The sequence below is a fragment of the Myotis davidii genome, unplaced genomic scaffold (assembly GCF_000327345.1).
Source record: "Myotis davidii unplaced genomic scaffold, ASM32734v1 scaffold88, whole genome shotgun sequence".
Taxonomy (NCBI): Eukaryota; Metazoa; Chordata; class Mammalia; order Chiroptera; family Vespertilionidae; genus Myotis; species Myotis davidii.
This window is the reverse complement of record NW_006300377.1, coordinates 5,196,160-5,217,767: the sequence shown is the minus strand read 5'-3', so window position 1 is coordinate 5,217,767 and position 21,608 is coordinate 5,196,160. Positions and strand designations below refer to the sequence as shown.

The window sequence follows — 21,608 nt, the reverse complement described above, 5'->3', positions numbered from 1 at the left end:
AGGAATATATTTTTTTTCTGGGGAAGACAGATGCATTCACAGTTGTGATACTTTGGAAGCAAGTGCAAAATGCAGTGGGAGCATTAAAGCAGAGCTGCCTTTTTGGATTGGGGGAGGTAGTGTCCCAGGTGAAACTGAAGGTAGATGAGGTATTTGCCAGGCACAGTGGGGGTAAGGTATTCCATGTGGAGGGCAGGGTGGGAACAGAGGCTGGGAGGTGGGGAAAAATAAATAATTCAGCCTGCAGCTGGAGTTGGCCCTGCAGGAAGGGGCTGGGCCACAGATCCTTCCATGCCAGGCTGGGGAGTTTGCCATCTGTCCTGTAGACTTGGGGAGCCCCCCAGAGAACTTAGAGCAGGAAGCTTGGTGGCCATAGCCACATTTGGGGCAGATACTTGGGAAGACCAGGGTGGCATGCACAAGGCGGGAGCTGGGGGTGGGGGGTCTCTCTCACATTCGCCCATCTTGTTGTGCAGGGTGAGGCCACTGCCTTCTTCGTGGCCGACCTGGGCGCGGTAGTGAGGAAGCACTTCTGCTTTCTGAAGTGCCTGCCTAGAGTCCGGCCCTTTTACGCTGTCAAGTGCAACAGCAGCCTGGGCGTGCTGAAGGTCCTGGCTGAGCTGGGGCTGGGCTTCAGCTGTGCCAACAAGGTGAGCCCCTGCCCCCACCAACACACTGACCCTCGCAGCCTACTGAGCACACACATGGCTGGGCCGCTGTGGGTGGGCCCTGGGGAGGCAGGGGTCACCTGCAGTTGGCCCCTTGCCCTCTGGGAAAGGCCACTCCCTTGGAAGGGGCGTTAAGGGTAAGGGAGGGAAAAACAAGCATGGAATTTGCCAGCCTTGAAGTTCCAAATTAAAACCTTGTGTATCCCTGGGGTAGATGGGTCGCCTTTTTAAATAGAGTCTTTCAAACTTCTTGGCATAGAATTATACATGGTATTCTTTTAATTAAAACAAAACAAAAACATCCTCTTATTGATGGTTTTCTTTTTTCTTTTATAATCTTAATAATATGTCGCTACATTTTCTTAATCCTTTTAGAGTTTTGTTATTGTTGCCAATTCTGTTGCCTTTCAATTTTATTAATGCTGTTGTCTTAATTCTCTTTTGCTCAATTTGGATTTACTTTGCTTATTTACTATTATTCTGTATTCACTGAACTCTCCTACAATGTGCTAGTCACTGTGCTGGGTAAGGTTGACTTTAGAGTGTTGAGTAAGACAGACTCTGCTGTCCTTGAACCGAAGCCTTAGCTTACCTATTTTCATTCTGTTCTTACTTGAGAAATTTTAAGCTATAAAGTTTCCTTGGAGTATAACTTTGGATGTATTTATTTACTCAGCAGACATTTATTGAGCACCTACTGTGGTGCCAATTACTATTCTAGGTGGGGATTTAGCAAGAGAACAAAACAAATGAAACAACAACAAGAGGCCCTTTTTCATGGAGCTTGCTTTCTAAAATAAGTTAAATAAGTTAAACAATGAAAATTGATAGTATTTAGATGGTAAATGCTATGGAGAAAATGAAAACGGGAAAAGGAAGTAGGGGATATTGGGTGAGAATATAGCACTTTCAGATAGTTTGGCCAGAGAAAGCTTTGCTGACATTTGAGTTCAGACCTGAAGGAAGCAAAATATCCAGCCAGGGGGGTGACAGGAGAAGGGTGTTCTCTGCAGAAGCAAGTGCGGAGGCCCTGAGGCGCTTCGGTTGGTGATAGTGGCACTCCTGTCATTTCTGGTAACAGTCAGAAACGATTGTTTTGAGGGGAACCCCTTTTTATGACCCATTTTAAGCCCCTTAAAGGCGTCAATATGACTGGGTGTTGTGAGGAGAGTTTAGAAGGGGTTCCTGGGGGAGAAGGGAGAAGAGCTAGCCTTGGGTCGGATGGCAGGGCTGGTGGGGTTCCAGGGGGAGACAGGTGTGAACCAGGGTGGGGCTGTCAGAACGAGCAGGTGAACCTTTATCATCAGAGACTGATGTTAATGTTATTGACGGATGAGTTTCTCCCTCTTGTCACCCGCAAAGCCCCCTTGCATGAGCTCTTGCTTTACGCACCTAGTGTTGTGCGTGTGGTCCATAAAGCCCTGGGAGGGCCCAGGGAGAGGGGCTGCCATTTTACACTGGAGGCCGTGGGGACCAGCTAACAGCCTGCTCGTGGCAGAGCCAGGACTGTCCCTGCACACCTGGGCCTCTGCTGCAGCAAGGAGGAAGGGGGTCTTTTCTGCCCTCTGGGTCTAGGAGTGAAGAACAGGACCGAACCCCACTACTACAGTTCTCTGCTTCTGGAAACCAAGCTGGGGCCCTTGGCCCTCTAGCCTCAGGGGCTGGCCTCCCAGGGGAGTTAGGGCTTAGAAAGACCTTCAAGTCAGTGGGGACTTTAAAAGCATCTGCCATTCGCTGAGCGCTCCTGTTGTGCCAGGCGCTTTGCCAAGCGTTTTCTGTACGTGATCTCATTTTATTCTCGCAACAACCCCGTGAAGCAATTATTATTATCCTGATTCTGACTGCTGTCCCGTGCGGAAGCATTCAGTGCAGTGGTTCCCAAACTTATTTGGCCTACCGCCCCCTTTCCAGAAAAAATATTACTCAGCGCCCCCTGGAAATTAATTTTTTAAAAATTTTAATAGCAATTAAACAGAAAGATATATGTATTAATGTTTCTACCTTTTTCATAAAATATAGTAAAGAAAGGTGTAAATTAGAAACATTGAAGTTTGAAATTATGAAACTATTTATTGAACTCAGAATAGAAAGGTAATACAAAAAAAGTTAGAGCGAATGCACCTGTGGCCATCACCGCCCCCCTGGATCGCTGCCTGGGGGCGCTGCAGCGCCCACTTTGGGAATCACTGATTTAGTGTGTAAGCACAGAGGTTGAGTGTGTAAGCATTTAGTGTGTAAACACAGAGGTTGAGTGACTCACTGGGCAGTGGCTGCTTGTGTATAGCAAGGGGGTCTCTGATTCGATAGCCGCTGTATTTTCCAAGATCCTAGGGAGAGGGTGGCTGAGCTGGGACTAGGCTAGTGACAGATGCTAACTGGAGGGCGGAAAAGGCCAAGACGCCCTGCTGGTGGCGGGTATCACGCAGTCCTTTGGGTGCCTTTACTGAGAGGTGACTGAGGGGTGCCCAGCTTTCTATGGAAGTCCACAGCTGCCCTCTTCTGGTCAGCCACAGCTGGTGGCCACACAGCACACCGACTGAAGGCTTGGTGGTGAGCTGGGGCTGGGAGAACAAATCCACATCAAAGGGCTCCAGGGTCCAGGGCACAGGCCACGCCTTGCACGGGGCTCTGGTCCACCCACCTTCCCAAAGACCTTATGTCATCTCTCCTGACCCCATCCCTTGCCCTCTCTGGCTGTCTCCCTCAGCATGCTTCCATCTTAAAAAGCCTTTCCTGGACACATCGTTGCCCACACTCATCCCTTGCTCCTTCTTCAAGTCCAAAATGAGTTGTCTACACTCGTGTGTCTGCGCTTGTCACTTTTCTTAGCACCCACTCCTTATGCCATTGCTTCCGACATCCACTCTCACGACTCCAGGGAAACTCCTCTTGCCAATGTCCCCAGGATGCAGTGAGCACTTTATTTTAAACCTTCATTTTGAATTATTCAAATAACATATGTATTCACACACACACACACACACACACATGCACACGCACACACACATGCACACGCACACACACACATGCACACGCACACACACGCACACATAGGACATCAGCATTATGTCTCCAGAGTTAATTGCCATCATGAATTTGAGTTTGGTAGGTATATAGTATTTAAATGTGACCTATAGAAAATATACACAATATCTTGTGATTTTGCAATGAAATATAAAAGATGGTCATGTATGTACTGTTCAGCAATAGCTTTCAACTCAGCAGGTCTTGAATATGGGTCCATGTTGATGCATTTAGACTTTGTTGGGGACACTCCTTGGTCCTCTAATTATTTGGCCTCTCGACAATATTCAATGCAGGGACTTTTTGTTTGTTTTTGGTAAGGACACTTAACATGAGACCTAGGATACTCTTAACGCATTTTTGGTTCAGCGTGGTTGACTAGGCACAATGTTGTTGGCAGGCCTCTCGATCTTACTCATCTCGCCAAACTGAAACCTGATGCCCACTGAGTAGCCACTCCCCATTTAATGACAAAAGATATTCAATAGTAACAAGTGCTCCTGCTTTAAAAGACTTGGGAAGGCTATCAGATGAAAGTGAATGCTGCTCTGCCCCTGCCCCACCCCACGGGGTGCCTCCCACAGTGACATGGCCTCTCATACAGACATGAGTTGTGGGCAGGCCTTGCTTGGACACGAATGGCATTATGATCTCTGTATTATCCTCACCTCTTTGCAGATCCTGGGTGCCAGCTTTTCCTCGTCTTCTGCTCTTTCTTTCTTTTAAAAAAAATATTTTTACTGATTTCAGAGAGGAAGCGAGAGGGAGAGAAAGAAACAATGATGAGAGAGAATCATTGATTGGCTGCCTCCTGCATGCCCCCCCACTGGGGATCAAACTCGAAACCTGGGCATGTGCTCTGACCAGGACTCGAACTGTGACCTCTTGTTTCATAGGCCGACGCTCAACCATTGGGCCACGCAGGCCGGGCCGCTCTCTCAATGGGAGAGTCCCTCTGGGTTCCGTCTCAGTCTCCCTTCTCTTATAAACTCTCCCTCTGCTTTAGGGAATTCCAGCTCCTCCCATGGCTTTCGATGCTATCAATACGCCACCACCTCCCACGTTTTGATCTCCCTCCCAGACCTATCTACCCAGCTGCTGGCTTGATAATGGAATCCAGTGCATTCAAATGCACTCACAATCTTCCTTCGAGAGGGGTCCCTTGGTCTGCTGGGCATGGAGCCCCCCTCAGACATCCTCACCCTGCGTCCCCACGTGTACCCCACCCCCCCAGCCTGCCAGCCCTGCTTCCGGAACACAGCTCCCTGCCTTTCTCGTGCAGACTCTGCCATCTCTGCCAGGGTGATGGGGACCGGTCTCCTCTCTCCCGCTCAGGCCCTTCCGGGGAACCAGACTTAGAGTTTGCCTTTAAAATGCAATCTGAGCATGCCAGTTCCCTTCTTGAAACCCTTCAACCTGTTTCCCATCACTCACAGGACAAAAGGTGAATCCACATCAGCCTCCTTGGTTTCCCCATTGGCTCTGCCCACCTCCCGCCAACCTCATCGTCCCCACTGTGTGCACCCTGCCTGCCCAGGCCACTGCTCGTCCTCCCGGATCAGGCTGAGCACCTCTGGCCTCAGAGCCTCCGCACAGGCAATTCCTTTTCTACTGGAAGCCTCCTTTCCTGCCTTCCATCTTGGCCTGGCACAGGCCTCCTGTGGGTCTCAGCACGGCAGTCCTCCCCTACACCCGGGTCTCCCCACTCACATTCTCCCCCGGTATCCTGTACGTTTTCCTCACGGCTCTTATCCATTTGTAATTCCACTCTAATTCAGTGTTCATTCATCCTACCCGTCCGCCCCTCCAGCCTGAAGGAACACAGGGTCAGAGGCCCGTCTGCCTTACCTACCCCTTCTTTCCATAGCACCCAGCACCGAGCCTGGCAGCTCCTAGAGCTCCAGGAACACCTGCCAGCTCAGGATCGAGGGTGATTCTCCATGGTCCTGTGGCTAAGAGCTGGCTGCTCAAGTCTGACAGTTCTGGGTTAGAATTCCAGCTGTGCCGCTTATGAACTGTGTTACTTTGGATAAGTGACTTAACCTCTCTAAGCCTCTGTTTCCGATCGCATAAGATTATTATAAAAATTAAACAAGAATATAAATAAAATATTTGATGCAGTGGCTGGCATACGTTTATGTTTTTCTTTTTAAAAATTTATTTTAAATTTATAGTTGACATATGCAATTTTATATTAGTTTCAGGTGTATGACACAGTGATTAGACTTTTATACACCTTATGCAGTGATGACTGTGATAAGTCTAGTGACCATCTGTCACCTTACATAGTTACTATATTATTAATTGTATTCTCTGTGCTGTACATTACATTCCCATGCCGTATTTTTTTAATCCTCACCTGAGGATATGTTTATTGATTTTAGAGAAAGAAAGGGAAAAAAAAGAGAGAAACATCGATTGGTTGCCTCTTGTATGCACCCCAATAGGGGATGGAACCTGCAACCTAGGTATGTGCCCTGACAAGGAATCAAACCCGAAACCTTTTGGTGTATGGGATGATGCTCCAACAAACTGAGCCACCTGGCCAGGGTGACTTATGTGTTTTATAACTGGAAAGTTGTACCTATTTTTCCCCCTTCACCTTTTTTTTTGCCCTTCCCCCATTTCCCTTTCCCTCTGGTAACCATAAGTTTGTTCTCTGTATCCAAGAGGTTTTTCTTTTTTTGTCTTTGGTTTATTGCTTTTTAGATTCCACATAGAAATGAAATCAATTCTCTTCACTTTGCCTTTTGGGGACCTGAAGGGACTTATTTTGCCTTTCTGTGTCAGACTTATTTTACTTAGCATAATACGTTCTAAGTCCATCGATTGTGTTGCAAATGGCAAGATTTCATTCTTTTTTTATGGCTGAGTAATATTCCATTGTATATGTATGGAATATTACATCTTGGCTATTGCAAATAATGCTACAGTGAACATGGAGTGCATCTATCTTTTTAAAAAGATATTTTTATTGATTTCAGAGAGAGAAAGGGAGAGGAAGAGAGAGATAGAAACATCAATGATGAGAGAGAATCATTGATTGGCTGCCTCCTGCACGCCCCCTACTGGGGATCAAGCCCACAACCCGGGCATGTGCCCTTGACTGGAATTAAACCCGGGACCCTTCAGTCCGCAGGCCAATGCTCTATCCATCAAGCCAAGCTGGATAGGGCTGCATATATCTTTTTGAATTAGTGTTTTTTATTTCTTCAGATAAATACCAAGAAGTGGGATTGCTGGATCACAGGTCTTCATTTTTGAGAAACCTCCATATTGTTTTCCATCATGGTGGCACCAATTTACATTCCCACCAGCAGTGTGGGAGGGTTCCTTTTTCTCTGCACAGCAAGCTCTTGCTTGCTTGTTGTTTCTTTTTGATGATAGCCATTCTGGCAGGTGTGAGGTGATATCTCATTGTGGTTTTGATTTGCATATTTCCATGATGACAATGATGGTTATTATTTAAATATTTATAATCAAAGCTAAACCTCAGGTCCCCAAAGGGCTAACACTGCTTCTTCCTCTCACCTCATGTGGTGAAGTGGGGAATAAAGCAGCTTCGTAGCCACTCAGACCCAGGCTCTTGGGGAGCGAGCTGTCCGGCCCTGGACTCGGACCTTTGTGTCCTGGCTGTCACCACAGGCAGGTGGACCTCTCTGGCATCTGTAACATGCGACTAATGAATATTTCCTAGGATAGTTATAGACATCACTCGAGATGATACACCATCAACACCTTGTGCTGAAAAGGTGCTAAATGAAAACTAGAGTCTTATTACAAACTCAGGCTGGTTAAAAATGGCCTCTGTCTCCTACCATGTTTCCAAACTGACTTCCTCTCAAGTTCCGTCCCTTAATCATGGAGAGTCAGACCCGAGTGTGAAAGTTGGTTCTGCCACCTACTTGCTACATGGCCTCTCTCAGCACCAGGCTCCTTCTCTGTTGAATGGAGCTGACACCCCTCTGATGGGGTTGCTGTGAGGAGTAAATAGAACAGTCACTCGACAGTGAGGTTTGGCAAGCAGTGGGTGTGGCCCAGTTCAGCCCGCCTGATTTGTGAAGTTGTATTGGGTCCCAGCCTTGCTCATTCACTTATGCATTGTCTGTGGCTGCAATGGCAGTGGGGTAACTGTGACAGAAATTGTGTGGACGGAGCCTGAACTATTTGCTCTCCGGCCCTTTGTAGAAAAAGTCTGCCAGCACCTGATGTAATAAGCATCTCATTGGGCACGTGCTTGTGGTAGGTGCTCAATGATCATGGTGGCTGTCATTGTCATCATCATTGTATCATTACTGCTACCATCAGGTGGAGCAGTGTTCTGTAAAGGCGAGGGAGAGGGGGCCCGGGGAGAGAGGGGCTATACACACAGCAGGCCTGTGTCAAAGACTCCAAATGCTGTGAACTTCCTTATACATCAACTAACATTCTGTGAGCATTTAAACCTGCCAGGAAAGTGTGTCGGAAGTCTGTTGCCAGGGCCACTGAGTCCACATAATGCCTTTGTGTGAATTAGGAAATGTGTCCCTTCCTTAAGACACTCAGTTGTTATAATAATGTACTGTCTTTGTTAGGAGATGCTTTACTGCCTGGAAGCTGTAATAAATACATGCATCTACCATGTGTTGTTTGTGAAGGGGACCCCCTCGGGCTGTGCAGAGCATCACCTGGGCAGCCATACCTGGCAGCCCGGCCGGTCCAACAGTGGGGGGCCAGCAGGACTCCCGGTTTGTAGTATCTGCTGTTGAACAGCGAGGCCCACTTCGTAGTGATCTCTGCATGCAGAGCTAGGATTTTGCCCCTCATCTGTGTTTCCTGGGCTTCTGTGGGCCCAGCAGGCCCTGGTGCCTCCTCACTACCACCTTTGGGACCCCACAGGCAGAGATGGAGTTGGTCCGGCGCATTGGCGTCCCTGCCGGTAAGATCATCTTCGCCAATCCCTGTAAGCAGATTGCACAGATCAAGTACGCTGCCAAGTACGGGATCCAGCTGCTGAGCTTTGACAACGAGATGGAGCTGGCAAAGGTGGCGAAGAACCACCCCAGTGCCAAGTAAGCCGAGAGCCACTCGTAAGGGAGGCGGAGGGGTGGGAGGAGTGGAGCTGGAGCAAGGACCCTGCCCTGACCCCACCCACGGTCACAGGGGGTGGGGGCAGGCACCCTTGGACTGGACAAGGATGCCAGGGCCTGCCTCCGACAAAGGCAGAGATAACTGATTATAGCCATAGTGTGATGGAGGTCGAGGTCATGGCTGAGATGGGGTGGTTGGGGAAGGTTCGTGAAGGAGGTGGAATTTCAGCTGGGCCTTGAGTAGTGAATCGAATTTGGGGAGGGCACATACAGTGTACCAGAGCCAGCTGTGTAAGCAAATGCATGGAGGTCAGAAATCGCACGGGGCCTTTGAGGGACAAGCAGAAATGTAGTGCGAGCATACCATGTGCAAGGGGTGAGGGAGACAGTGAATTTTGCTGGTCACGGGGTAGGACCTGGGCTTTGCCAGGGGTCAGCACTGGACGGTTTGCTCAGGCTGAGGCCCTCACATGGTCATTTGTGCCCTGGGATTCCATGGAGGGGCCTCGGGGTGAAGGGGAGCCAGGTGGTGGGCCACTCTGGTTCACCCACAGCAGCTTCCATTTTGTCTGTTATACACGACATTGGGGTGCTCAGCAAGACTGTGTCTGAAAAACAGAATGGCTTCCCTCACACAAGAGAAGCTGGAAAAGCCTGGCGGGTGTAGTGGCTGAGTCGGAGGAAGTGGAACTGCCAGGGAGAACTAGAGAGGTCACGACCAGGGCAGGGGCTGCAGGGAAGGGCCTAGGGATGTTTAGGGAATGGAATGGACGGGACTCAGAGGCCTGCTGGCTGTACAGGGAGAGGAAGGGGTCGGGGGCCTGTGGGGTTGGAGGGCTCTGAGCCGCAGGGGATCACACCCCTTGACTCAGAGAAGAAGTGGTTGGAGTGGGGGAGGCAGGCCCGCCCGGCAGAGGTGCTGTCTCCCCTCAGGATGCTGCTCTGCATCGCCACCGATGGCTCCCACTCCCAGAGCTGCCTCAGCCTCAAGTTTGGAGCTTTGCTGGATTCCTGCAGACACCTGCTCCAGAACGCCAAGAAGAGCCACGTGGAGGTGGTGGGTGTGAGGTGGGTGCCTGGAAGCCCCACCACCTCCTCCCACACCAGGCCCGCGGCCTCTTTCCCAGGAATTCATTCTGTATGAGACCTCCCCAAGGTCCTCCAAGGAGGGCCTGTCCCTGGGCCTGGAATTCTGTCTTTTGAGAGTTTCCTCTCTTTGTAAAGAGGGTTTGGCATGTCCTACTGCCCCAACCTCACACTCCCCAAGTCTTGTCCTGGGAGGTTTCAGGAGGGACCTGGCTTTTTAGGAGTTTTAGCCTATAGGCCACACCCTTGCAATGACTTAACAACACAGCTTTCATTTATTCTGTACTTAGGACATTCCAGGCCCTGTGCTAAATGTTACATGTGCATTACCTCACAGCCTTGTGGGGTCTTATCCCCACATAACAGATGGGGAAGCTAAAGCCTCCGCAGGCCACACCACTGACGGAGGGAGGCATCCAGATCTGGCTGACTTGTCCCAGAAGGCTCAGTCCTACGGGCAGAATGGAGGGATGGCAAGGGCACCCAGTGCCAAGCTTCCTGCCCACTCCTCACTTGCCACATGGCCCTCAGCCACCCATTTAACCTCTTAGGCCCTCAGTCATCACATCTGTCAAATGGGCACATGTCCAGTGTGTCTTTCCTGGCTGGGGCTGAGGTCGCGGCACCTGGGGCCCTGGTGTAAGCCAAGGCTTTTCCTCCTCCCCCAGTTTTCACGTTGGCAGCTGCTGTCCTGACCCTGAGGCCTATGCTCAGTTCATCGCTGACGCCCGGATTGTGTTCGAAATGGCCGCCGAGCTGGGCCACAGGATGCACATCCTGGACCTTGGTGGTGGCTTCCCTGGAGTGGAGGGGGCCAAAGTGAGATTCGAAGAGGTAATCCTGGGGTCAGAGTGTCTCATTGGGCTCTGTGCGGCGGCGGGGACGGGGAGGGTTATAATGCCGATAGGGAGTCCACTGTGAGCTGATCCTATGTGTTAAGTCCTGTGCTTGGTGCTTTACCTGGATCTTATTATTAACCTTAGCTCCTGCTGAGCAAGTGCGGCTTACAGAAGTTATGTCACTTCCTGAGTCCACGGTAGAGCTGGCCTCACACCAGCTCTGCCTAGCTCCAGACCATGCACTTGTTTGAGGCTTAACCAGGCCATATTTTCATAATTCATAAAGCTTTTTGAAGGTCTGGGTTGATGAGAAATCAATTGAGAGGGCTGGAAAAGGAAAGCAAACCTGTCCACCTTCCCATCTGAGATGAAACCCAGAAAAATGTGTCGCTCAGTCCCCACTCCAACCACTAGGCGTCGCTTCTCCTTAGCAGTAAGGGCTTCATCGGGGAATATCCACATCCAGGACTGAGCCTAGGAAAATAACCTGCTACAGACCCAAAGAATGAGCCTCATAGATGAACACTGCAGCAGTGCATGCCACAGAATTCCACGGGACCTCCCTGGTCCACCTAACACTCGGGGGTGGTTAAATTATGAAACATTCTTATGATGAAACCATTTACATTCACAGTCTATTGAGTAAAACAGGTTATAAAAAACATATGTGTATAACTCTATCTTGTTTATCGTAAAAAATAGTTTGTATATAAAAAAAAAAGAATTAGAGCTACTCCAAAAAGTTAATAATTAGGTTAATCTGGATAACAGAATTAGGAATGGTGTTTTTAAAAAAGAACTTTAAATACAGTTTACATTCAGTATTGTTGTGTGTTAGTTTCAGGTGGACAGCATAGTGGTTAATAATATACTTTACAAAATGTTCTCCCCAATATCTCTAATATCCGCCTGGCGCCATCCATAGTTATTATAATATTATTGGCTACATTCCCTAGGCTGTACTTTACAACCTTGTGACTATTTTGTAACTATCAGTCTGGACTTCTTAGTACCTTCCCCTTTTTTACCCAGTCCCCCAGCTCCCTTCCCCTCTGGCAACCATCAGTCTGTTCTCTGTGTCTATGAGTCTGCTCAATTTTGTTTGTTCCTTTATTTTGTTCTTTAGATTCCACATATAAGTGAAACCATATGGTAGTTGCCTTTCTCTGACAGACTTATTTCACTTAGCATAATACCCTCTAGATCCATCCATGCTGAAATTAGGGGTGATTTTGATCCTTCTTTGTGGCTCTATTTTCTGTAAAAAAAAAAAAAATCGTGTCATTTAACAAATTGGTTATTTATGAAAGAAAAATCCACCCAGGGCTTCTGGAATCTGAGTACCACGTGTTACTTTAAGAGTGCCTCTTCCCACTGTGGGGGCATTGAGAAAGCTGATTTACACAAGCGTGAGGGGCCTTACCCAGCTCTGTCTCCCGCCTACATTCTTGGCCAGCTGTTCATGGTTACCAGCTGGGGCCTTAGCGGCTGCCAAGTCCCTCTTTCTGAAATCAAAGAAGTTTTCAAGAAATAAACTTGGGCCCTAGCCGGTTTGGCTCAGTAGATAGACCGTCAGCTTGTGGACTGAAGGGTCCCAGGTTCGACTCTGGTCAAGGGCACATACACAGGTTGTGGGCTCAATCCCCAGTAGGGGACGTACAGAAGGCAGCCGAGAAATGATTCTCTCTCATCATTGATGTTTCTCTCTCTCCCTCCCTCTCTGAAATCAATACAAATATATTTTTTAAAAAAGGAAAACAAAATAGACTTGGAGCTGTAGCAAGTTTTCAGCATAAACCCCACTTTCAAACATGTAGTTGTCCACCCCCATTCTCCTACCACCAGATTGCTTCTGTAATCAACTCGGCCTTGGACCTGTACTTCCCGGAGGGCTGTGGCGTGGACATCTTTGCCAAGCTGGGACGCTACTACGTGACCTCAGCCTTCACCTTGGCAGTCAGCATCATCGCCAAGAAGGAGGTGCTTCTGGACCAGCCTGGCAGGGAGGGTAGGTGCCAGTTGGCCCTCGGAGCCTCGTGCTGAGCAGGGTCTGGTGTAAGGGAGTGGGGAAATCTAGAGACTGGGTCCTTGCTCCTTGCTGTAGGAAGACTTACAATCAAGTCGCCTCACTCCCGACACTCATGTAGCATCTTTCATCCCATGCATGCTCGTATTTTATGAAGATTAAGATCAAAACAACCTTAGGTAAAACAGGTATTTTATTTACTTTTTTAAAAAAAAATATATTTTATTGAGTTTTTACAGAGAGGAAAGGAGAGAGATAGAGAGTTAGAAACATCGATGAGAGAGAAACATCGACCAGCTGCCTCCTGCACACTCCCCACTGGGGATGTGCCCGCAACCAAGGTACATGCCCTTGACCGGAATCGAACCGGGGACCTTTCAGTCCGCAGGCCGACGCTCTATCCACTGAGCCAAACCGGTTTCGGCAAAACAGGTATTTTATTAACTGTATTGTACAGATGAGGACATTGAGACCCAAAGAAAATATAAGTGAATTGCTTAAAGCTGTAAAGAGGTAAAGCCTGCACTTGATCCCAAGTTTGTCTCCTCTCCTTGAGTACCGGCTCTTACTCACCCAACTGTATCTCTAACATAATGAAAACCATTAATGACAACTTATATTTGCCTAAGCCCACTTTACAGAGGACAGAGGTAGGCAAGGAGAGGTTGAGTCACTAGCCCAAGGTCACACAGCTGATAAGGGGCAATACTGGCATTCAAGTTTAGGCTGGGCTGACTCAAGATGTCTCTGCCCACCCTGCTAACATCAGCGCTGTTCCCTGCACTTCCTGTTAGATCAGTCCTCTTGGCAGCCCCATAAGAGAATCCATATGGAGGGGTGGTGGGCTTCAGGTAGAATGGTGTGTGTGTGTGTGTGTGTGTGTGTGTGTGTGTGTGTGTGTGAAAGAGAGAGAGAGAGAGAGATTGATTTTCCTGGCCTCCTTTATAGATTCAGGGGGATTGTCCTACCTATTCCCACTGGGAGACCTGGCTTCTCATTCCAGTTCATGCATTGCCCCAGCTGTGTGCCTCTGAGCTAGTGGCTTAATCTCTTGGGGTCTCGAGTTTGTCTGGCCTCCTCTTCTGCCTTTGCTGGGGCATCAAGGTCTGTTGCAGACAAGGCATGTGTCTTGGGCAGCGCTGATCAGCTACAAGGGTGAATGTTTCCAACAAGGCAGTGAACCTCGTGTCACACACAGCAGGAGGCCGGGGCAACCCTTTCATTACTGTAGCCATCATCTTTGTGGAGCCCACCATTGTGCCAGCTGCCTACTCCCACCCCCGCATCTTGCTGCTTGCCTTGCCCCTGACCTCTCCCCTCCCTGCAGAGGAGACCGGTTCTGCCCCCAAGACCATCGTGTACCAACTCGATGAGGGCATCTATGGAATCTTCAACTCAGTCCTGTTTGACAACACCTGCCCTACCCCCGTCCTGCAGAAGGTGAGCCACTTTCAATTGGCTTGTTTTCATTTGTGTGGGTGTTTAAATAACATTTTTGTGTGGTGTTATCTAATTCTTAAAAGTAAAGCATAATCATTGTAGAAAATAGACAAAGATCAAGAAGGTTAGCACCTATAAACCTTCCCCATAGATGTCTTTTCAGTCTTTAAAAAAATGTATTATATTTTTTTCCCCATAAGGTTGGGGTCATATTGTTTTGCAACCTGCTTTTCCCCATTTAATATGGGGGTAGCTCTTTCCATGCTATTAACTAATCTCTGACAGCATGCCTTTTGATGACTGCAGAGTATTTTAACCCATCTGACTTTAGGGGTTGGCCGTTGGTTTCCTGTTTTTGAGCGCTGTGAGTATATCTTGACATCCATCTCTGATCATTGCTCTGGGGTAAATTCCTAGAAGTAAAAAGAAACAGCTCCTTTCTGATGAGTTTTCCCATGTCAACAGAGAACGGGAATTTGCAAAACATTCCTCCTAGCCTGTGAACCAGCCCAGGCCTCCCACCGCTTCCTGGGCATCTTCACAGAGAAAGTCGGACACACCCTTGTATTTTCACATTTCCAGGCCTCTGTTTGTGTGGTCCTGCTTCTGGGAGGAAAATTAAGAGCCTAACTAGCACTTACACCATCACGAGCCTTCAGTGTGTGTGTTTTTCTTCTCCATTTTGTCTAGTTTTTCAAGGCCCAGTCACATGTCAGCTCCTGTGGGGCAGGTAGGGGGCCTCCTTTGACTTAATTGGTCCTCATCCTATAGCTGTGTTGTTAAATGGCGTTATGTCTGCCTGTCTCAGTAAGCTGCCCTGATGTGCCCAGGAATTCAGTTTTATACTGTGATGCACCAGCACTGCCTGCATTCTTGTGGGATCCCACATCCGATTGTCCCCAGAAAGAATCAATTATTTTGGATAAACACCCAGAAGTGGGACTTCTGGATCACATGGAAGTTCTATATTTATTTTTCCTCACCTGAGGATATTTTTCCATTGACTTTTTAAGGAAAAGTGGGAGAGAGAAAGACAGAAACATTGATGTGAGAGAAACACATTGAGTGGTTGCTTCTTGCATGGGCCTTGACAAGGACTCGGGACAGGGAGGAGCCTGCAGCCAAGGTACATGCCCAGAATCGAACCCAGCACGCTTTGGTCCGCGGGTGCATGCTCTATCCACTGAGCCAAACTGGCTAGGGCAGTAGTTCTATTTTTCATGAGAAACTTCCATACTGATTTCCTCAGTGACTGTACCACTTTGCATTCTCACTAGGGTTCAATTCTCCTCAACCTTGCCAGCACATGTTGTCTTTTTGATAACAGCCACCTTAACAGCTGTGAGTGAGGTGATATCTCATTGTGGTTTAATTTGCATTTCTCTTGTGATTAGTGACACTGAGCATCTTTTCACATACCTGTTGACCATTCATAAAATAATTATATTTTGTTTTTTACTTTACAAAAAGGGTGTTGGGCTTTGTAAAAACACTTAATATCCAGTCTAAGTTTCCTCAACACTGCCGTATGTCTCTAAAGTTCTTCACTTGACTATTGTGTAGCACTCTGCACATGTGCAACTTTTGCATCCATTCTCCTCTCCAGGCATCTGGATTGTGTCCAAGTGTTTGTGACTGTGCTTACTGCTATGAATATTCTTGGTCTCTGTGATGCAGGAGCAGAGGGTGGAACCACTGAGCACAGGGCATACAAATGTTCAGCTTCATGAGACAGTGCCAGACTGTTCCCCAAAATGTTGGTACTGATTGACAATCCCACCAGCAGTGTATAAGAGAGTGGGAGGGTCTAAATTTTCTCCACACCATCATTAACATCTAATTTGTGGGGTTAAAAACAGGCTAACTTATGGTTAGGTTAGGCTGTGAGTAGCAGATCCCAAATTACACGACTTGAATACGATATAAAGGCTCCTTTCACCCCAATCTAAATGTCTGGATGCAGAAAATTCAGAGCTGGTACCATGGTTTCATAGTCACGTGGAGCCATATGGCTTCCAGTTGTACCTACTTTTAGGTGTTGCCTTCATCTTGGTTGGTACAAATGGAAGCTCCAGACATTTAGGAAAGAAGGTGAAGGCCATGTGCCAGTTGTCTTTTAAGGAAATTTCCAGAAAGTAGCCTCACAATACTTAGGCTTTTATCCCATGGCCATCACTACCTGGAAGGGAAATCGGCCTTCATTCTAGGTGGTCATGTGCCCAGTAAAACTTGAGGGTTGACATTACTGCAATGGGCAATTAGCAGCCCCTGCCACAAATAAGACAGAATAAAACACTGGATAGCAATAGAATGTAAGTTGGGAGATAAAGTGACCAAGTTGGCGTTCTAAGATTTTGAATTATTTGAGAGAAAGGTAAAGATATTGATTAATTTCTGACTTGAAGTTAGGCATGCTTGTTAAAATGTGAATGTGTAGAGTAACCACTAAAATAATAGAAATAGATAATATAATTTCTAACCTTGAGAGTAATTAAAATAGTTTAGTTGGACATCAGCATAAAAAAATAGACCATCAAAATGCAGTTGAGAGCACAGAAAAGAACCACACATGTGGAAAGTGTTGACAGGGCTCGCAAGGCAGGTCATGGGGGACTGTGTAATATGTGATGCTAGAACACCTGATTGTCCATATGCAAAAAATGAAATTGGACCCCTGTCTCACATCATACATGAATATAAACTCCAGAAACTAATGTAGGCACAGTGAAGGATATCTTAAAAATAAAAAAGGAAAAGACTGTCTACATTAAAATGAAGAGCTTCTGTTCATCTGTTAGCAAAAGGAGAGAGGCAATCATAAACTGGGGGAAAATACTGAAATGTGTATAAATTGATAAGGGCTTAGTATACAGAATATATGAGGGATTCTTAACTAAGAAATAGAGACAAATAAGAACCTTAAGGAAAAAACAATGTGAAATAGAAAGCAATAGAAATATGGGCAAAAGACTAACAGGCAGTTCCAGAAGAAGAAAACCAAATGCAAAATGAAAAGATGTTCAATTTCGTTGGCAATCAAGGAAATGCAAATTGAAGTGAAAATGAGGTACCATTTTATACTGACTACATTAGAAAAAAGTTTAAAGCAGGCAGTATCAAGGTTGGTGAGGACATGGAGCAGCTAGCTAGGTGGGAGTTGGTAGGCATTACTCAGATAAACATGCATATACCCTACCTTCCAGCAAGTTCCTAGGTATATACTGTAAAGAGATTCTTGGCATATGTGTTTGAGGAGATATATAAGAATGTTCACAGGAGCCATTTTTATAATATAAAACATTGGAAACCACCTTATGTTTGTTGGCAAGGTAATACATAAATAGATTACAGTGTATTTCATATAATGAATTTTCTATGCAGCATACTGCAAATTGCATTGGTTGGAATCTTGAGCATGTAAGTTTCAACAACAAAAAAGCAAGTTGTAGAGATTACACCCTATAATTCCATTTACATATTTTCAAAAGTGTGTGAACTAAATACTATCCTGCTTAAGGTTAGGTATGTTTTTGGAAAACAAAGTAAAGCAAGAGAATAATGAAAACAAAATTCAGGATAATGGCTACCTCAGGAGGCATGTCATTGGTGTGGGCCACATAGGAGTTTCAAAGATACTGGAAATTTTCCTATATCTTACAAATGATACAAATATTCTTTTGTATGAATTAAATATTTATCAAAAAAATTTTAATTCTCATCCAAGGACATTTTAATTAATTTTTAGAGAGAGAGGGAGAGGGAGAGGGAGAGGGAGAGAGAGAGAGAAATGTGAGAGAGAAACGTCAATCAGTTGCCTCCCCACCCCGCATGTGTCCCAACTGGGGCCAGGGATTGAACCTGCAACCTGGGCACGTGCCCTGACCAGAAATCAAACCCACAACCTTTCGGTGTAAAGTGCTGCTCCAACCAACTGAGCCGCTCGGCCAGGACAGGTTAAGAATATTGCCCAAGGTCACACAACTAGGATTTACCACCAGGCATTGTGGCTTCAGAGTCTTAAGAGGCAATGAGTACAGAAAAGTGGGAGGGCCTTAAATGCCAGGCTAGGAGGCCCTCCAGTCTTTATCCTATTGGCTATGGGAGCCATGGAGGCTTTTGAGGGCGGGAGAGATAAGGCTGTGAACAGTCAGCCCAGGAAAGCTGAATGTGCTCAACCTTCTTTCCTGCAGAAACCTTCCACAGAGCAGCCCTTGTACAGCAGCAGCCTGTGGGGCCCGGCGGCTGATGGCTGTGACTGTGTAGCTGAGGGCCTGTGGCTGCCGCAACTACACATAGGGGACTGGCTGGTCTTTGAGAACATGGGCGCCTACACTGTGGGCATGGGTTCCCTCTTCAGAGGGATCCAGACCTGCCGCATCACCTATGCCATGTCCAGGGTGGCCTGGTAAGGGGGCCCTGCTGGGAGATGGAGCGGGGTGGGGGAGAAAGAGTGGGCTAGGCAGAAGCAGTGAGGGAAACCTTAGGTTTGAGACCTGGCTTCTGTGAAATCCAATTTGACAAGTAGCCCTTGGTTATGGATTCCAAATAAGCCCTGTGCTTGGCACCTGGCTGTGGCCATGAATGAGACTGAGCTTCCCTTGAGTAGGAGACACAGAGAAGCAGACAGGACTCCTGATAAATTCTGTGCTGGGTAAAGGGGGCAGGCTGCGGAAGCTTAGACTCCTCCCTGGGGCCCAGATCCACCTCCCAGAGGAAGAAAAGGTGAAGTGAAGCCGGGAGATGAGTGGGAGTTAGGCAGCAAGAAGCAGGAGGGGCAGGAGGGGCAGGAGGGGTCCTCATGCCCCTTTGTAGTACCTTTTTTCCATAGGAGGGGCGGGAGGGGCGGGAGAGGGCTCTGTGAAGAGGAAACGGAGGGAGCATCCTACACAAGGTGGTTGTGGCTGGGGAGGGAGCAGGGCTGCATCGGAGAAGGCCTTAAAAACTGAGAAGGGCTTTGAGCAGCAAGGGGGTAGCACGGACTGGCTTGAAGCAGGGGAGTGACGTGATCTGATGTGGACTTTAGAAAGGCCACTCTAGCTACTGTGTGGATTAAGGGAGGCCAAGGGCATGTGTGGATAGAGCTGACCAGTCAAGTGGCTACTCTATGACCCAGGAAATATTGGCACTCACTTAGCCTCCATCGTCCCATCTAAAAAGTGAACCTAAAACTGGCCCTGCTTCCTCACCAGGCCAGTGTTGGGATTCAGTGAGCAAGATGGGAGGAACGTTGTTAGTTGGACCCTCCTGTCAGGCTTTATGATTATTTCCTTCAACCACACACAACTCTGGGATGAGTGCTATCACAGATAGGTCACTTGCTGAGGTCACACAGCTGGTCAGCAGGGAAGAGCCCCCGTTTTGGAGCTGGGAGATGGCTACGGATGGCAGGAGTGTCCACCCTCTCCACTAAGTGCTGACTATGTGCCAGCATGGGGCACCAGGCACGAACTCCCTGCCCTGATGTAGCTGAAGGAGGGCTGTAATTGAAGGCGTGCTGTAGCCGAAGCAGATATTGAACCCTTATCTTTATCAAGAAGTACATTGTGCTGTGCGATTCAGCAAAGTCTTTCCTGAGCTTCAGTCACTGAAGCTGAGACCCGAAGGCTGAGGAGGAGTGAGTCAGGGTTGATGATGCAGGTGGAACCACAAGTACGCGCACAGGCCTGGGATGGGATGCAAGTGAGCCTGAGAGATGGTTACTGTGGATGGCACACAGGGGGTGAGGGTGGGCACGGCTGGAGAGGCCACTGGGACGGATCTGGGGCCGGAGAGTGGGCGGACACTGCGGGCGACTCAGGAGCAGGGATTTACTGTTGGGAAGATGGCGCTGGGCCAGAAATGTCTGGAGGAGTCAGAGAAGACCTGGGAGACTGCATTCCCGGCTAGAGATGGCGGTGGCAGTGGCAGTGGAGAGAGGTGTGTGCTGTAAGGAGGGTCAGGAGCTGGTCAGCAGGATCACTGGGTGTGAGGACAAGATTCCCAACTGGTGGCTGATCAGAGGGTGGAGCCCCATAGTAACATGGGTAGGTAGGAGGAGAAAGAGTTTGTGGGATTTTTTGAATGGGGGCAGGAGATATTTTTTTTAAGTGCCAAGCCTGGAGTATGAAGAGTGTGGGAGTGAGAGAGCTGGGTGAAATCCTAGTTCTACCCCCTGCTGCTCCACCCGCCCCCCCCCCGCCCACCACTCTTAGAGTTTCTGCCCTGTAACCTTGGGCAGGTCACTTCTCTCTGTCTCAGTAAAATGGGGATGATAATGCTGCTCTTACAGGGTTTGGGGGAGGGAGTATACAATTAGGTAACTTAAGTAAAGTGCCTGGCACAATGTCTGCCACATAGTAAGTGTTCAACAAATGTGGATTCCTTTCCTTCTTGGGGGCGTTGGACTACAAGGGTGGGGGAGATAGTCAGCAGGCCTTCTCTTGCCCTAGGCTGGGCTCTGGGGCTCAGGTGAGACCCCTATACCCAATGGGGGCCAGGTCTTCTGGTGCAGGGCCATCAGGAGCCCCCAGCCAGCAGGTCCCATGCTGGTGGCCTCCAGTGCCCCTCTCTCACCCACAGGAAAGCACTGCGAGAGCAGCCGCTGCCTGCAGAACAGGATGAGGACTCTGAGGGCATGTGCAAGCCTCTGTCCTGCGGCTGGGAGATCACAGACACCTTGTGCGTGGGCCCTGTCTTCACCCCGGCGAGCATCATGTGAGCGGCTCTGTTCCCCCCGGAGAACCCCAGCGGGGCCACAGAGATGCCTCTGGGAGAGGTGGGGAAGGTGGCAAGCAGGGCACCCTCTGGCCAGGACTCCGGTGCTTGCTCTGCTGCCCCCGCCTCCACCCGTAGTGTTTCTGCCCTGTAAATAGGACCAGTCTTACACTCGCTGTAGTTCAAGTATGCAACATAAATCCTGTTCCTTCCAGCTGTGTCCGCCTCCTCTGCAGCGCCAAGGGGCTGGTCAGCCAGAAGTGGGGTGTTCTCAGGGTTTCCCCTAGTCTCCTTCCCACTTTTGTAAATATGATGCAAATAAATATTTAGGTTTTTTAATATTCCAGTGGAATCTAGCAGTTCAATTCCCAAACAGCCTGGCTAGGCCAGCAGAGAGATTCCCACCTGCACTGAGGACCTCATGGCCTCTGCCTTAGTCCTGACCTGGCTGCCGTGCGGGCATCTCCTGTAGCACCAGCTCCTCTGACTCCTCCTCTCCACAGGCCTCCGTGCCTGGCCTCCTGGGGAGGGTGAGCTGTCAGGTTAAGGTGGGGTCAGAGTTGCTTCCCTTCAGCCCTGGAGCTCAGCTCATGCCTGAGAGGCGCCTCCGTGTGAACCTAACAGTCCACCTAAGGCCTGACCCTAAGTGGGGGCAACTGAGTATTGACACAGCTTTGGAAATTCACACTAAAGATAAAGAGCAAAGGGATGGGTTTTGAGGAGACCCTGCACCGCCACTCTCCTTGCAGGTCTGCAAGGCAAT

The 21,608-nt window shown here is 48.4% G+C and overlaps 1 protein-coding gene across 3 annotated transcripts in view; it reads left to right on the top strand.

The window, feature by feature from the left end:
- The window catches only part of AZIN2 (antizyme inhibitor 2), a 24,601-nt gene extending 3,415 nt beyond the window's left edge, over window positions 1–21,186 (top strand). Inside the window, exons 1-8 of one of the 3 annotated variants that reach the window (XM_015572768.1) lie at window positions 316–650; window positions 8,571–8,743; window positions 9,695–9,829; window positions 10,516–10,681; window positions 12,532–12,694; window positions 14,040–14,152; window positions 18,343–18,557; window positions 20,711–21,186. In XM_015572768.1, coding sequence (XP_015428254.1) covers window positions 8,577–8,743; window positions 9,695–9,829; window positions 10,516–10,681; window positions 12,532–12,694; window positions 14,040–14,152; window positions 18,343–18,557; window positions 20,711–20,849 — 1,098 coding nt within the window. In that variant the 5' untranslated portion in view covers window positions 316–650; window positions 8,571–8,576 and the 3' untranslated portion in view covers window positions 20,850–21,186. Of the gene's footprint in view, window positions 1–315; window positions 651–8,570; window positions 8,744–9,694; window positions 9,830–10,515; window positions 10,682–12,531; window positions 12,695–14,039; window positions 14,153–18,342; window positions 18,558–20,710 lie in introns of those variants that run through there. The other 2 variants (NM_001293788.1, XM_015572769.1) reach the window with 2 other exon arrangements.
- Window positions 21,187–21,608: the final 422 nt, after the last annotated feature.